The sequence below is a fragment of the Phyllobates terribilis genome, unplaced genomic scaffold (genome assembly GCF_046119375.1).
Source record: "Phyllobates terribilis strain yellow unplaced genomic scaffold, ASM4611937v1 Scaffold_11__3_contigs__length_659146591, whole genome shotgun sequence".
Lineage (NCBI taxonomy): Eukaryota > Metazoa > Chordata > Amphibia > Anura > Dendrobatidae > Phyllobates > Phyllobates terribilis.
In genome coordinates this window covers 184,216,001-184,233,580 of record NW_027362771.1, presented here as the reverse complement: position 1 = coordinate 184,233,580, position 17,580 = coordinate 184,216,001, and the positions used below count along the sequence as shown (strand labels likewise).

General features: G+C 47.5%; 1 protein-coding gene across 5 annotated transcripts in view; it reads right to left on the bottom strand.

The window, feature by feature from the left end:
* The window catches only part of PPP1R12A (protein phosphatase 1 regulatory subunit 12A), a 91,299-nt gene extending 76,523 nt beyond the window's left edge, over positions 1–14,776 (bottom strand). For 2 of the 5 annotated variants that reach the window (XM_073651871.1, XM_073651875.1), the window contains exon 1: positions 14,263–14,776. In XM_073651871.1, the coding sequence (XP_073507972.1) occupies positions 14,263–14,499 (237 nt within the window). In that variant the 5' untranslated portion in view covers positions 14,500–14,776. The remainder of the gene's footprint in view (positions 1–14,262) is intronic. The other 3 variants (XM_073651874.1, XM_073651876.1, XM_073651873.1) reach the window with 2 other exon arrangements.
* Between the last annotated feature and the right edge of the window lie 2,804 nt (positions 14,777–17,580).

The window sequence follows — 17,580 nt, the reverse complement described above, 5'->3', positions numbered from 1 at the left end:
GCCAAGCAACGCAGATTTGTGGACAATAACTATCTGCAGCCCTGGCATGCCAATAGGTACAATCATACAGGAGATTCAGGGCAAGGAGCCAAATTCCTGACATTCTTCAAATCGTAAAACTAAAGCAGCTGTCCTAGAGTAGCCGTATATATGGTGTCATCTCAACTGTAGCTCATCAAATTATCCAGAACAAAACCGAGAAACATCAGTGCTTGAATAAAAGGGATCCTACACACACTAGGCCAAACATATCTGCCACTATAGCCACAGAAGTGACCAACTGGGACTTCATTTCACTGGAGACCTACTGGAGCCACAGGATCAATTGTGTCCAACGCTACATTCACACATATGGTTCAGTTACCACATTCATCAAAACGGACTGTTTCTCTCGTGTCATCCATTTTGCTTGCATCTGCTTTTAAAAACTGAAGGTAACACCTTAGACACGGTCTGATTTTTTTTTTTGTTTACTGACTTTGATCAGTTAAAAACGGATCAAACACAGATGGAAAACTGAAAAAGTATGTTCCATATTTAAAAACGGACCCCAATAGACATCCGTAAAACGGATGAAAATGAGGACCATGTTCTAAGTCTGACGGACCAGACAAATTTGTTACTACAATGGATGTGTGGATGGATCAATGTAGCCCTATAGGCCTCCGAGCTGTCCATTTAATATACAGACAGGACAAGGATGTGTACAATGATGTGTGATTGTAGCCTCAGGCCAGGTTCAGAAGGGTCCAGTTTCACAGACTGCAATACCTGGACCAAACACAAGACTCCCCAACCTAAGCTCAGCCTCATAGGTATAAATCAGCTGTTGAGGTCAGATCAGGAGCACTGCGTTGGGTGCCAATATTGTGATCCGTATCTGGATTGTGACTTAAGACAGGAACCAGAAGGTGAAGAACATGAAGATCTCTTCATCTACAGAAACAAAAATAGCGATGCTCACAGATATGACATGCCCAAAAAAAAACAGATTTGGGGAGAATCCCCCCCGCCAGCCATTTGTTTTTGGCAGACGGAGTTGATTTGTATTCTGTCCGGCCTCTGTTCCATCTACTGCGCTTTTGTATCAGCCTAAAAAAAAGACAGGTTAATGTCGGACAGAGCGAACTTCAGACAAAGCGCAAAGAGACTCAGTGTTTCATTGTTGGATGGCTACCTTGTGGGTTTAGCTAAAATTAATTTTTGGGTGATTAAGATCAATGCTTGCATGCAAAATACAAAACGTACGACCCCCTCCTGAAGATCTAAAACAGTACAACAAGATCATGAGAGCCCAGGAGCCACCTAATATTAAAACAATCACTGCACTGTAGAACAGGTTGCTGGTGGACAAAAGTCAGATGTCTCAAGTGTGGGCAACACATTAGCAGTTACTGGCGGCAGCACTCACATGGCACATACCAGTATCACAAGCGCCGGAAAACCCGCCACCATCACTGCAACAACAGCGGGATTTTTATTTCACACAGGTTAATACATTTTAAAGGAGTCACCCTCAAAACCAAAATTAGACACTTGACAGAGATATCATCGACTTTGTACCACTATGATTTTTTGGGGAACTGTGTGAGGAAAAACACTTTGAATTTGCATAAAAATGAGGGGGCTTCGGAGCACCTTTGTCATGGCCAAGAGTTCAGCGCACCACAACACCCCCTCATTCTGCATGTTGAGAGTCTTATTCCACTTCTCATACAGTGCTCGCTTCCCAGATCAAGCACTGTCTGAACTCAGCCCATGTAAGTGTACATGCACACTGACACTGCCCGTGCGCATTTTCCTCCACGACTCCTCTCTGCAGATGTCACTCACTGCACTAAGACACCTGAAAGTGCAGCGAGTGGAGTCAGCAAGGTAAAGCCAGGGAGTGCCAGCCCCAGTTCAGGCAGTGCCATGCACACACATGCAGGCAGAGTTCAACCAGTTGGGGGAATGCCCTTAACATGCAAATTGAGGGGGGCATAACAGTGCACTGAACTCTTGGCCACACCAAGGCCCCCCTCATTTCCATGCACATTAAAATGGTTTCATAAGGCTAATGTTCACACACGTTATGTTTTTTTCTGCTGCAAATCTCGTGATTCGGGGTGGGACTGTGGGGGGCACTCTACCTGGTGCTCTGCTTACATACTCATCTGTATGCTTTTATGACAGCTCACTGATCCTTCACTGACCTGCTTCCTATTTTACATAATGCATCTAGTAGTGCGGGGCTAGGTAAAATAGGCAGGTCAGTGAACGATCAGTGAGCTGTCAGAAGAGCATACAGATGAATATGTAAGCAGAGCACCAGATACAGCCCCCCGCACAGTCCCACCTCGAAGCACGGGCATATCATTATCTCCAAACTGAAAGTAAAGATTACACAACAACCACAGGACGGATTTCATCAACTAAGGTAACATATTAATCAGTGTAATGTCACCCCCTGACAGCAGGATTGTGCTCAGTAAACTACATACACTGACAGGTGAGCTTTAAGGAGATGTCCGAGTAGTGGAGAGTTTTTTTTATCTCAGTATTTCTAAGCCAAAACCAGGAGAGGGTGAACAATACAGAAGTGGTGACGTGTTTCTATTATACTTTTCCTCTGATTGTTCCTCCCCTGGTTTTGGTTTACAAATACTGAGGTAAAAACGCAAATACTCCAGGTGTGAATGTGGCGTAAAGGAGGCCACACAACTTGGATAAATGTCAGTCCATCCATAACATGCACCGCTGTGTGTCCGCATGTGTTCTCATCTGGGCGAGAGGAATAAGCTGCTGCCAGACACAATCGATAAGAGACTCATCTCCTTAGAGTACAATGGATTGGGCAGGTTTAAACTCAACATGCCCAACCTCTCTTTTCTGCCAATGTCCACAAATAAAGGAAGCATGGGACCTCCAAAACACAATAGAAGAGTGGCCAGTCTCATTGAATTCAGCAGGTTTAGCCAATGTGTCTAATAAGCATGGCCCCAGTCAGAATTCAGGGGGCTCTAGTGCCACAAAACAGCATACACAAGATAGTTTAGACAGCAGAGGCGACTTTTCATGATATGATACAAACAGAACAAAGTATCAGTGTAAAAGTTAATATGCAATATTTGGTTTTCCACATCTTGAAGGATGCAGTCATTAGCAATACAGAGTAAGTCGTTCATGCCATAGGACAATTGCATCCCATCAAGAGAACGCCGGCGCAGGTCACAGACCCAGGAATAGATGCATTAAAGTTACTGTCCAACTTTGGGAATTTTGTTTTGTTACTTAAATGGATACAATTGGGACTAAAAAATAATTTTTACAATTGAGTTTAATTAAAAATGTAGCTCTTTTTTCCTCCTATAGTCTCTATTAGGCTACGGCCCCTCTATCAGTATTCGGTCAGTGTTTTTTCTCAGGAGTGGGAGCCAAAACCAGGTGAGGAACAATCAGAGAAAAGGTATAATAGAAACAAGTCACCAATTCTGCATTTATCACCAACTCCTGGTTCTGGCTCCCACTCCTGAGAAAAAATACTGACCGAAAACTGATAGTGGAGCCATGTCATTACACTGTATTGCTGACTGAAAAGTTAGTCAACGGGGTCGGCCATTTTAGCTTACCTTTAACAGATGTGCGGAGGACACAATTTTGTGTTAGCCTGAAACTTGTATAAATAAGTATGTGCACACGTTCAGGATTTGAAACAAAAATTTCTGCAGCATTTTTCTGCATCTCCTTGGCAGGAAAAACGTTGCGGAAAAAACGTGCGGTTTTGATGCATTTTTTGAAGCATTTTTGTACATCAATGAATGCTTTTTGGAGCTAAATAAAGTTATTTGGTGGGACGTGGCTTAAACCCTCAGAACTGGAGTGAGTATATTGGTTAATTTAAATAATTAAAGAATGTGTCTGTTGTATTTCAAATAAAGTGTTTACTCTGTCAGTGTTTATTTATCTCTTTACTTTAATTAGGTTTGGTGATGAAAGGGTCTGATAGACACCTTGTCATCACCAAACAAAAGAACTAGGTGTCAGCTAATCCCATTCGCCCAATGTCATTAGCATTTCCATTCATGTAATTTCTGGGGCAGCTGTGAGCTGCTATGTTTAGCTGGAGGACATCGCTAGACAGGTGAGAATAAGTTTTTTTATTTTATTTTTTACTGCCAGTGGTTCCCGGCTCAGCTGAGGAGACTACTGCTCCCCTCTGCCGCATCGCTCTCGCTATCAGCGGGAGCGGCAGTCAGATGAGGGGAGTAGTATTCCTCCTCTGCTGACCCAGGTACCACCCGCACCGCGTTTCTGCAGCGTTTCACCGCCCATTGGCTTTAATTGAAACACAGCAAATCCGCAGGTATAAATATTAGACCTGCAGATTTGTAGCGGTTTAATAAAAGTCAATGGGCGTGAATTCGGTGGCGGAAACGCGCGCACAATTGACATGCTGCGTTTTTTTCCACAATGATAATCCTGAGCGGAAATTTCCACATCATGTGCACAGCACATCAGGATTACCATTGCAATAGCTGGCAGACCGATTAGCAAGAGTTTTCGCTGCATCTCCACAGCGAAGACTCATCAAAAACGCCACGTGTGCACATAGCCTCACAGGTTCTTCTCCCACACTTGTTACTGCAGCTTTCCTCTGACTGCACAGCTCTCCTGTCCACAATATGGCCACTTGTGGAGGAGCAGGTGACCAGAACAGTCCATCAGCCTCCTCCATTAGAAAGGCAGCTTTCCCATGTGAAGGGTTTATGAATTGGAGGAGGCTGATGGACAGGTCTGGCCACAGTCTCCTCCACCAGCAGTCGTTTTATGGACAGGAGAGCAGAGCTGTCTGAGAGGAAAGCTGCAGTAACAATAGCAAGAGCAGACCCCTTCATATAATAGTAAGGACCACAAACTCATTCCCTAAACACATCTGTTATAATAACGCCAACTTTTTTATCAAGTAGCACTAATGTGATGATGCAATAGGTCTGCACTTACTAGGAGATTGGGCACCACTTAAAAAAAAATCTGTTCCTATTAGACCTGATTAGCATATCATTAGCACCCAATGTAGGTTATATTCTAATCTGGGTCCCTGGTGCATCCAATCAATGACAATACAGTAACTAATAAAATACCTGCTCATTCTGGGCTTGGCAGACAAGGGGGTGTTCCTAATCAGTGACTGACTGCTATTCTATGTACGCTTACACAGACATAGCTGTCCATTGCTGATTGACCCACCCACTGGACTGATACGCCTAGAATGAGCAGAGATTTCAATGAATACACAAGTTATACTGAAAGTTCCCTTTAAGGGTAAAAGGGTAAGGCTGGTCATACACGAGATGAGTCGTCAGGGCTGATTGATGATCTCATCTCAGGGATTTAGTACAATGGATTTTAATGTCTGATCTAATACTTTTTCTGATGAATACATAGTGAAATAAACAAGCATGCCACGTTAAACTGAGCATGCATGTTTATAGTGAAACAAAAGAAAAAAAAATAGGTCATGGACATATGACAGCTACTCCGGCTATTGAAAGGGAACCTGTCACTTGAAAAATGCTATTAACCTGCAGATATAGGGTTAATCTGCAGGTTAATAGCAATTTGAACCTGCTCGGCGCCAGCACTTAGACCTCCGCTGTTGGGAGGAAATTAACTTTATTCCTCCCGGTAAAGTTTGGGTTTTAGTCAAGGGGGGCAGCGCCTGCATGGGTTCAGTCATAGAACTATGTATAGAGAGCAATGGCTGTTACCGCACCCCAGGCACTGACTGACACCTAATGCTAATGTGTAGTCAGACAGTACCGGGGGTGCGGTTAGAACAGCTGGTCTTTATTCTCAGAGCGGTGACTGAACCTGCGCCAGTGCCGCCCCCATGACAGAAACCGCAACATTACTTGGAGGAATAAAGTTAAAGTTAGAGCCCCGCTGCCGGGAGGAAATTAAGTGCAGGCGCCGGGCAGGTTCAGCTTGCGATTAAGGCTATGTGCCCACGATGCAGAAATGCTCTGGGTTTTTCCTGAGTGTTTCTACATCTCCCTGGCAGAAAAAACGCATGCGGATTGTACATGCGTTTTTCCTGCCAGGGACAAGCGGAAGTGAAGCGTTTTTTGCATGCGGGTTGTCAAGAGCTTTCCAAGCGATTTTAGCATCACTTGGAAAAGTGCTTGACAACGTGGTCACACTATATAAATCCATGCAACCGGCATTTATATAGTGTGACCAAGTTATAGTAAAAGAATGTTAAAAAATAAAAAAACCTTATACTCACCTTCCGATGGCCCCCGGTCTCCTTGTCTGGTGGCTCGCGGTGGTCTAAAAGGACCTTCCGTGACGTCAATTAGTCATGTGACAGGTCACACGACTGCTGACGTCAGCGGCCGCGTGACCTGACACATGACTAAATGACGTCACCGCAGGACCTTTTAGACCATCGCGAGCTGCCGGGAAGCCAGGAAACATCACTATGGAGACAGGGGGTTATCAGAAGGTGAGTATAATGTATTTTTATTTATTTTATTTTTTTTTTTTTTTACAGGTACTATGGTACCCACGTCTGGATGAGAGTCCTCTTCTCCACACATTGAATCGCTTAATATCCGCATGTGCACATGTAGTCATGCAGATATTAAGCGATTCAATGCAAGTCAATGGCGGCGAAAACGCTGCGATTACACAAAATTATTGGAAGGGCTCCGGATTTTTCCGCAATGGTAATCCGCAGCGGAAATTTCCGCAGCATGTGCACAGCACATGCGGATTATCATTGGGGAACATGGCAGGCCTTCTACCATGCGTTTAAGCGTTTCTGCAGCGGAATTGCCGCTGCGAAAACGCTTAAAAAAAAACGAATAGCGGGCACACAGCCTGACAGCATATTTTCACGTGACAGGTTCCCTGTAACTCACAAAGAATTGCCAAGTTTGAGTAAAACAGAAAACTTCAGAGCGGTCTCCTCAAAAATAAAAGCCCGGCCTAATGTTAAAGTGTTTCCTGGGCTAAAGAGAAATTTCTGCAGTCATTATTGTGAATCATGACAGCGTGCAATGTGCATAATATCAGGATTCCCCTCTGCTACCAGTGCAAGTGGGTAGTCATGTGACCGAGAGTACGGTATGCGATTTGCTATGGTCATGTGCCTTATTAACTTTTTTTCTAATAGTCTACTCTTCAATCTGTAGAAGTTTCACTTGAGTCAACCTGAAAACGCATGGCTTTACAGCTCACCCAACAGGGACTAGCCGTGCACCATGATCCATGCTACCAACAGATAGAACATGAAAAAATCCAAGATACAGAAAGTTTTGACTTTTTGCACAAATTCTATTTCCACAAAATCAATCAGGCTGAGCCAAAACAAGTAGATATGCATGTCAATCTTATTGTATAGTGATGCCATCTGATGCTCACCGCAAGAACATTTACACATGAGCATTTTTTCTGTAAAAACACAAGAAAAAAAAATACATATTTCAATATAGTTTCCTAAAAGCAAATGCAGTAAAATGGAGGAACTTCCTCCACACATCGGAAATACATGGCCAGCAGAAAACAATGGTTCAAGATCCAATCCACCCAGGGCTACAACTATACACAGTGGTATCCCTATGATAACACAGCAAGGCATGTAGTTACTAACAAATCATTCCCACTTCTGGCAGAAGGACCTGACATCTGACAGTTTCCCGCAGTGGCAAGCTACAGCATCCATTTTTAGAAAACTTTCTATAGAGTTGGGCTGGATAAATCCTCAACTACAGGCTGCCATGGCAACCAAGTGCCAGCATCGGAAGACAAGAAGCTGAAGCTGTCACGTCATTCCTGAGCAGCCATCAAACCAGTGCCAGCTGTCTGCACTCCGCATAGCCCTCTTCTTATGCCAATTATAACCAGGGAGTGCCCCGCTGAGAAGATGGGGATTTCTTCATGAGTAGATGCATGATAGCAGTTGAAAGCGATGAGTAAAAACACACAGTCCTGTTATACCATACGTCACCAAATACATCTGTAATGGAAAACGCTACATAAGCTGGTACACAAGGAGGCAGTATTGTCAGTGTAGGTGCATTCAGTGTTTGCAGTATACATCAGGCTTGCAATTGAGAATATAATAGAGATATAATAAAATTTCATTATTTTTACTATGAATAGAAAAGCAACATACTTAAAAGGGTTTGTCCACTACTGGACCACCCCCATTAAATGGATTCAGGAGCCCATTTACAATAAAAACAATGGATAGTGACCTCCCAGAAGGGTCACATGCAGGCTGTAGTCTTAAGGGGGTATTGCCATCTTCAATATCCTATGTAGTACGTATAATAATAATATATTAACAAATACCTCCTATTAGAAATGTAGTATAGTTCTTCTGATAAGCTATGTCACTTAGCCCACGTGCAGGCATTGCAGTAGCTTAGGTATCCATGGTTACGACCACTCACTGTGACCGTTAGTTGCTAGTGGTCGTAACCATGGATATCTATGCTACTGCAATGCCCTGCAAGTGGGGAAAGAGACACAGCGAATCAGAAGAACTATTCTACAATTCGAATTGGAGGTATTTTTTGATATTATTACACCTCCTACATATTTGGATAGAAATACTCTTAACTATTCCATCAAAGCAGATGTTGCTCTGACAGAATATTGGATGAACTGCAGCCAAAGATTGGCAGAAGCCTGCACATGACAAGTCACTTCCCTCTCTGGGAGGTGACTATCCACTGTCTATTATAATTTGGGTCCTGAATTGATGAAGCACAGGCTGTCCTTTAAGAGGGCCTGTCACTAGGTCAAAATCACTCCTTTGCACTTCCTCCCTTCAGTATTCAGGTTTTTTCTTTCGTTTGTTTTTCCTTAAAGAGATAATCAAAGTTTAAAAATTTTACTTTTTTAAAAATTTGTCACATTTCTGATATTTTTATAAATAAACACAAAACTTATCAACCTAACTTTACCACTATCATAAAGTATAATGTGTCACAAAAAAACATTCTCAAAATCAATGGGATATGTTGAAGCATTCCAGAGTTATTACTACATAAAGTGACACAGGTCAGATTTCAAAAATTTGGCCTGGTCATTAAGGGGTTAATCCAGAGTCATACCTCACAAAAGTATTAATAAATAACATTTCCCTCATGTCCGCTTTACATCAGCACCATTTGTAAAATGTTGTTTTATTTTGTTAACATTTTAGAAGGTTTATAATTGTAGCAGTAATTTTCTTTTTTTTTTTTTTCCAAGGAAGTTTACAAAACTTAATTTTTAGGGACCTATTCTGTTTTGAAGTGACTTTGGGGGTACTGGAAATCCCCAAAAGTGATAACGTATTCAAAATGGCTTTAAGGTAGTTTATTAACCCTTCAGGTGCTTTTCAGAAATTAATGCAAACTGACATGATAGGAATGAAAAAATGTATTTTTACCGCCTACATGTTACTATCTTCTGAACAGGTCACTATAGCTGGAAGACTTTAAAGCGCACCTGTCAGCAGGATTGTGCTCAGTACACTACATACACTGTCAGGTGGGCAACATTACACTGATCAAAATGATACCTTGGTTGATGAAACCTGTGATTCTTGTGTAATCTTTACTTTCAGTTTGGAGATAATGATATGCTTGTGCTTCGGGGCGGCCTGTTGGGGGCGCTGTAGCTGGTGCTCTGCTTACATATTCATCTGTATGCTATTATGACAGCTCACTGTGCCTTCACTGACCTGCCTCCTATTTTACCTAGCCCCGCACTACTAGATGCATTATGTAAAATAGGAAGCAGGTCAGTGAAGGCACAGTGAGCTGTCATAAGAACATACAGTACAGATGAATATGTAAGCAGAGCACAAGCTACAGCGCCCCCAACAGGCCGCCCCGAAGCACAAGCATATCATTATCTCCAAATTGAAAGTAAAGATTACACAAGAACCACAGGATGGATTTCATCAACCAATGTATCATACAGTATTAATCAGTGTAATGTCGCCCAACTGACCGTGAGCAACAATCCTGCTGACAGGTGCGCTTTAAGGCCGTTATTTGTCCATGAATTGCCATGGTAAACATCAGGACCACACGATCAAGATCTCAGGGTGCCGATGGGGTTAAAGAGAGCCCCCACACTGTTAACCATCTAGATGTGTCAATCACTATTGCCAGCAGTATGTAAGAGGTGAAAACGGCCATGGTCGGTGAAAACACTGAACGTGGCTGATGCACCAAGCTGTCAGCTAAAGTATACAACTGATAGCTGCTGGATTGTCACCCGTCAGAGGTTGCTAGTCTCTTATATCCCAGGTAAGTTTTAAGTTGTATTGGCGGTCATTAAGGGGCTGTCCACTACTCAGACAACCCCTTCTGAATCCCTATGTTTCCCTCTTGTATAACAACACATACTGATCTCCGATAAAACAGTGTCACACTGGCTCTCCCGGGGCTCGCGTGACATTATGACACACGATCCCTGCAGCCAATCAGCGCTGGCTTCACTCCCCTCTCCTATGGACATAATTGACATCCAGAGGAAGTAAGAGCAGCAGCAGCTCTCACTTCTTCCAGATGTCTTGATTTCTTTGAAGGAGGGGAGTGTGAAGCCAGCACGGATTGGCCACAGGGACTGTGTGAAAATGCCATGGGAGCCCTGGGAGACCAAAAGCTGAAATTGCTGGAATGGTGCCGGCACAGGAGGAAAGTATAAATGTTATTATTTTACGGAGGGAACCCCTATAAATCTTCCATATGGTTCCAGATATATGGGCCTTTTTATTTAGTGCTAATCTTTATGGTTTTTACCAAGGAAGCGGTGATCACAAGGCAATAATACAAAATAGATTAAAGACATTCCCACTGTCCCACGCCACCTCGTAAAGACCATAAAAATTAACACTAATAAAAAGGCCCATATCTCTGGAAACGGGGAGAAAACAGAATGAATGGGGGCAGCGGAGAAAAAAAAAAAAACTGACCAATTTTGACTTCGTGATAGGTGCTCTAACTTATGTGGAGGTTTGAGAGAGGGGGAGGAGCATGCATGTTTCACACAGTGGCCAGGGACATGGACACATAATAAGCTGTGTACTATAATCCAGCACAATGGAAAGCCATGGTGGTATGGAGTCTGATGTGTAAGTACGTAGCTGTGTTTTTATTGATGACTCCCTATATTACAGCAAATAGAACTATCTGGAAAGAATGGGTCAATTTCAAGACTCAGATCCTACAGGCTTCAATTACTTCAGCTCCACGCTGTTAAAGGGAGTGTGTCTGCAGAGCTGAAGAAGCCAAAAGCCAATCTGCTTTAGCCCATGGCTATCTGCTTCACATTTAGATGCACAGTAAAACTCTATATTGACCTTGACTGAAATCTCAGATTCCTTATGTTTGTGCAAGTCCAATCCTAGCTAAGCAGCTGTACACAAAGCCCCATGGTGCAACCCGAGCGCGGCACCTCCTGCATTATCTCCCACTGCTAACCTGCCCTTATTTGGCCAACACAGATTCCAATCTGACTGCCACAAACATACACAAAGCCTCTTACTGAGGAAGCCCTGCCACCAGCTCTTTACCAGCTGCTGGTGGGCATAGGTGGCTGGCATTATGGCAACCTAGCCACTACACAAATACAAGTCATTTTCCTACTGCGATGTTCTGTGAACCCATAAGAATACAGCACAGGCAATATGGCACTGAAATAATCACACGCAAGTCCAAACGTCAACTAAATATCCTGCAAGAAGTTATGGAGAACCTGCTTCTATTAGGCGGTCGATTCTTTCCTATCGTTTACTTGGGATAGTTTCTTCCTTCTCTGGAAACCGCTGGCTGTCAGCAATACCCCTGAGTATGTAGGGTCACTGAGGGGATCAGGACATCACTAGGAAAGACAGCCACTCAAAGCCATTGGAGAGCTGGATGATAAGCCCCAGGGAGCTAGAAAGCTCATACCTTCCAACATCAGAATGGAAGACCAGCAGTGACTGGAAGTGATCCTACTCTCTCTGGATGTGAAGGAATTTTAGATCGAGGGGAGATCCTGAGAAGCAAATTTTATAAAATTCCAATATATATGAATAAAATGTGCCCAACAGACACTCATCTCCCACCGAGCACACAGCTACACTCCACTTGGAAAGGAACTAAGCACAGAAGTTGTTAATTGTCACTTTACAACATGGAGTACCTGACAGACCCTCCCCACACCCTCCAGGGGTCATATAAAAATGACCAGTAAAACCCACCCGTCACTTGACAATAGGCACAACAAACCTCAGATTCGTTAGAATTTCTTGGCCAATCCTGCTATGTGATGGGGGATCTGACACGGTGATATAACACCGGGGATAGGAATAGTGGAAAGATGTGCAATAGTGGTGAATATTTCCTTCTAGGGATCAGTGTGCGACTCCGGTGACATGGCCACAGTAACTAGCCACAAAGGTGGTCTAGCACAGTATAAATGACTGGCCTGTACCCAAAGGAAGAGTTGGTACAGTATAATCACCTGGACTGCCCCCCACTACCACCAGGTATGGATGGCACAGTAACCTTGGTCTGGCCCTTATGTAGGGAAGGCACAGCCTGGCCTTCCAACCTTACCGACTCTCCCAGGTAAGTGTTGGCACAGTACGAGTACCCGGCCCGCTCCCCCCACCCCAGGTAAGTGTTGGCACAGTACGAGTACCCGGCCCGCTCCCCCCACCCCAGGTATGTGTTGGCACAGTACGAGTACCCGGCCCGCCCCCCAGGTATGTGTTGGCACAGTACGAGTACCCGGCCCGCCCCCCAGGTATGTGTTGGCACAGTACGAGTACCCGGCCCGCCCCCCAGGTATGTGTTGGCACAGTACGATTCCCCGGCCCGCCCCCCAGGTATGTGTTGGCACAGTACGATTCCCCGGCCTGCCCCCCCAGGTATGTGTTGGCACAGTACGATTCCCCGGCCTGCCCCCCCAGGTATGTGTTGGCACAGTACGATTCCCCGGCCTGCCCCCCCAGGTATGTGTTGGCACAGTACGATTCCCCGGCCTGCCCCCCCAGGTATGTGTTGGCACAGTACGATTCCCCGGCCTGCCCCCCCAGGTATGTGTTGGCACAGTACGATTCCCCGGCCTGCCCCCCCAGGTATGTGTTGGCACAGTACGATTCCCCGGCCTGCCCCCCCAGGTATGTGTTGGCACAGTACGATTCCCCGGCCTGCCCCCCCAGGTATGTGTTGGCACAGTACGATTCCCCGGCCTGCCCCCCCAGGTATGTGTTGGCACAGTACGATTCCCCGGCCTGCCCCCCCAGGTATGTGTTGGCACAGTACGATTCCCCGGCCTGCCCCCCCAGGTATGTGTTGGCACAGTAGGATTCCCCGGCCTGCCCCCCCAGGTATGTGTTGGCACAGTAGGATTCCCCGGCCTGCCCCCCCCGGTATGTGTTGGCACAGTAGGATTCCCCGGCCTGCCCCCCCCGGTATGTGTTGGCACAGTAGGATTCCCCGGCCTGCCCCCCCCGGTATGTGTTGGCACAGTAGGATTCCCCGGCCTGCCCCCCCAGGTATGTGTTGGCACAGTAGGATTCCCCGGCCTGCCCCCCCCGGTATGTGTTGGCACAGTAGGATTCCCCGGCCTGCCCCCCCCGGTATGTGTTGGCACAGTAGGATTCCCCGGCCTGCCCCCCCCGGTATGTGTTGGCACAGTAGGATTCCCCGGCCTGCCCCCCCCAGGTATGTGTTGGCACAGTAGGATTCCCCAGCCTGCCCCCCCAGGTATGTGTTGGCACAGTAGGATTCCCCGGCCTGCCCCCCCAGGTATGTGTTGGCACAGTAGGATTCCCCAGCCTGCCCCCCCAGGTATGTGTTGGCACAGTAGGATTCCCCGGCCTGCCCCCCCAGGTATGTGTTGGCACAGTAGGATTCCCCGGCCTGCCCCCCCAGGTATGTGTTGGCACAGTAGGATTCCCCGGCCTGCCCCCCCAGGTATGTGTTGGCACAGTAGGATTCCCCGGCCTGCCCCCCCCCAGGTATGTGTTGGCACAGTAGGATTCCCCGGCCTGCCCCCCCAGGTATGTGTTGGCACAGTAGGATTCCCCGGCCTGCCCCCCCAGGTATGTGTTGGCACAGTAGGATTCCCCGGCCTGCCTCCCAGGTATGTGTTGGCACAGTAGGATTCCCCGGCCTGCCCCCCAGGTATGTGTTGGCACAGTAGGATTCCCCGGCCTGCCCCCCAGATCTCAGTTGAAGGCCCAGCAGGGGGCCCTGTGCCGGCCGGCGGTGCGGGTACCTGGTGCAGAGCCGTGAGCCCGTCCACATTGGCGTAGTTGATGTCAGCCCCCCGGTCCAGTAGCTTGAGCACCTCGTCGCTGTCTCCGCTGGAGCAGGCAGCCAGGAACACGGCGCCATCGTCGAACTTCACCTTGGTCTTCTTCCGCTTGATGACGTGCGGCTCCAGGTCCGTCTCTGAGCCGATCCAGCGTTTGAGCTGCTCGTTCCTCTTCTGTTTAGCGTCCGCCATCTTCATTCCCTCCCCCTCCCAGCCCCGGGTCCTTCCCTTCCTGCCGCTGTCTTCCTCTCCTCTGCTGCGAGCTGTCGGACAAGTGGGCTATCTCCGAGGCCGCCGTACACCGCAGCCCCCACGTCTCCGCCGACTCCGGGGCCCACACCCAACTCTTCTCACTGACACACAGACGTCTGCAGGCCCCGACCGGCTGCGCACACACAACGCGCGCCCGCGACGCTCATCTGCATATTCTCGCGAGAGACGCTGACGCCAGGACATATAGCTCGGGCAGAAATGCTCACCGCCTTCAGGGAGAGAGGCGTGGCTATGGGACGGAGAGCACCGTGATAGGCTGTAGCAGTGCTGACGTCATATCTGCCTTGTTTGGCTGAGGATGAGTTGTTACTTGTAATAGAAGCAGTGCTGTGCCTGTGCGGGTGGCCGCCGGCTGCTCCGGTGACGCGGGCGCTCTGTGTATGCAAATCCCTCAGAGGGCTGAGAATGCGCAGTTATTATTACTACTCAGACTGAGCCCTATGCAATGTGTCTGTTATATCTCTTATCTGCCCGCTATACAGATAGGGTCACACTGCCGAATGGGGCTTGCATTCTTCCACTGCTAAAACTACATTTCCCAGTAGCACTTGCGTCTCCTCAGTGCTGCAGAGCCCTCCCTCTCCCCTGTGTGACCAGCCCCACCTCTGTGAGGTGTCAGCACCCTCTGCTCCTGTGCAGCTCCCTGCCTTACTCATTATGCCTTCTGCCGTCTCCCTCGGTATGGCTGCGGTGTGCTTTACCTCATTAGCTGGTTTCTGGCAGAGCTCAACTCTCCTGCACTCCTCCACAAGGAACTTGACAGTGTAGACCTGTTTGCTGCCTGCTGCTGACAGATCAGTGATGTGAAACTGCAAATGCCACACTATTGATCCACATGACAGCCAATTACTCTCAGCTCTTCTCCAGACTTCTAGATGAAACCTATGATGTTTTTGGAGCAGATCCGCTCAAAGAAAAAAATCCCGAAATAGTGTGATCTAGACCAGAGGTCCCCAACCTTGCCACATCCAGCTCTAAAAGAGGGTTACGAGCCACAGTCCGCTCTGATAGAGGGTTGCGAACCACATTCAGCTCTAAGGCTGTGTGCCCACGATGCGTTTTTTAAGCGTTTCCAGCTGCTGAAACGCTTAAAAACACATGGTAGAAGGCCTGCCATGTTCCCCAATGATAATCCGCATGTGCTGTGCTCATGCTGCGGAAATTTCCGCTGCGGATTATCATTGCGGAAAAAAACGCAGCACTACCAATTATTTTGCGGAAGCGCTGCGTTTTCGCCACCATTGACTTGCATTGGAACACATGGAATTCGCATCACTGCATCTGTAGATGCGGAATCCAAGCGTTTCAATGTGCAAATGGTACCCGGGTTTGGAGAAGAGGAGACTCTCCTCTGGACTCGGGTACCATAGTACCTGTAAAAAAAAGAATAAAATAAAAAATAAATGTTATATTTACCTTCTGGCGGCCCCCGCTGCGCTCGTCCTCCCTTGCCGGCAGCTCGCGGAAATGCATGTGAAGAACGCTTCACATCCACATGTCCCTGGCAGGAAAAACGCATGTACAATCCGCATGCGTTTTTTCTGCCAGGGAGATGCAGAAACGCTCAGGAAAAAATCCTGAGCATTTCTGCATCGTGGGCACATAGCCTTAGAGTGGGTCGTGAGCCACAGTCATCTCTGAGAGAGGGTGACAAGCCACATCCAGCTCTAAGAGGGTCACAAGCCACAGTCCGCTCTGATAGAGGGTTGCGAGCCGCATTCAGCTCTCAGAGTGGGTCGTGAGCCACAGTTCCGAGAGAGGGTCACAAGCCACATCCAGCTCTAAGAGAGGATCACAAGCCACAGTCAGCTCTGATAGAGGGTTGCGAGCCACATTCAGCTCTCAGAGTGGATCGTGAGCCACAGTCAGTTCCGAGAGAGGGTCATGAGCCACAGTCAGCTCTGATAGAGGGTCACAAGCGACAGTCAGCTCCGATAGAAGGTCACAAGCCACAGTTAGCTCTTATAGAGGGTCGCAAGCCACATTCAGCTCTCAGAGTAGGTCTTGAGCCACAGTTCGCTCTGACAGAGGGTCATGAGCCGCATCCAGCTCTGAGAGAGGGTCACGAGCCACATTCAGCTCTCAGAGTGGGTCGTGAGCCACATCCAGCTCTGACAGAGGGTCGCGAGCCACATTCAGCTCTGAGAGAGGGTCACAAGCCACAGTCAGCTCTGATAGAGGGTCGCGAGCCACATTCAGCTCTCAGAGTGTGTTGTGAGCTACAGTCAGCTCTGAGAGAGGGTCATGAGCCATATCCAGCTCTGAGAGAGGGTCACGAGCCACATCCAGCTCTCAGAGTGAGTCGTGAGCCACAGTCAGTTCCGAGAGAGGGTCACAAGCCACATCCAGCTCTAAGAGAGGGTCACAAGCCACAGTCAGCTCGGATAGACGGTTGCAAGCCACATTCAGCTCTCAGAGTGGATCGTGAGTCACATTCAGTTCCGAGAGCGGGTCATGAGCCACAGTCAGCTCTGATAGAGGGTCACAAGCCACAGTCAGCTCTGATAGACGGTCACAAGCCACAATCAGCTCTTATAGAGGGTCGCAAGCCACATTCAGCTCTCAGAGTAGGTCTTGAGCCACAGTCAGCTCTGATAGATGGTCATGAGCCGCATCCAGCTCTGAGAGAGGGTCACGAGCCACATTCAGCTCTCAGAGTTGGTCGTGAGCCACATCCAGCTCTGACAGAGGGTTGCGAGCCACATCCAGCTCTGAGACAGGGTCACAAGCCACAGTCAGCTCTGATAGAGGGTCGCGAGCCACATTCAGCTCTGATAGAGGGTCGTGAGCCACATCCAGCTCTGAGAGAGGGTCACGAGCCACATTCAGCTCTGAGAGTGGGTCGTGAGCCACAGTCAGCTCTAAAAGAGGGTTGCGAGCCACATCCAGCTCTAAGAGAGCGTCACAAGCCACAGTCAGCTCTGATAGAGGGTTGCGAGCCACATTCAGCTCTCAGAGTGGATCGTGAGCCACAGTCAGTTCCGAGAGAGGGTCATGAGCCACAGT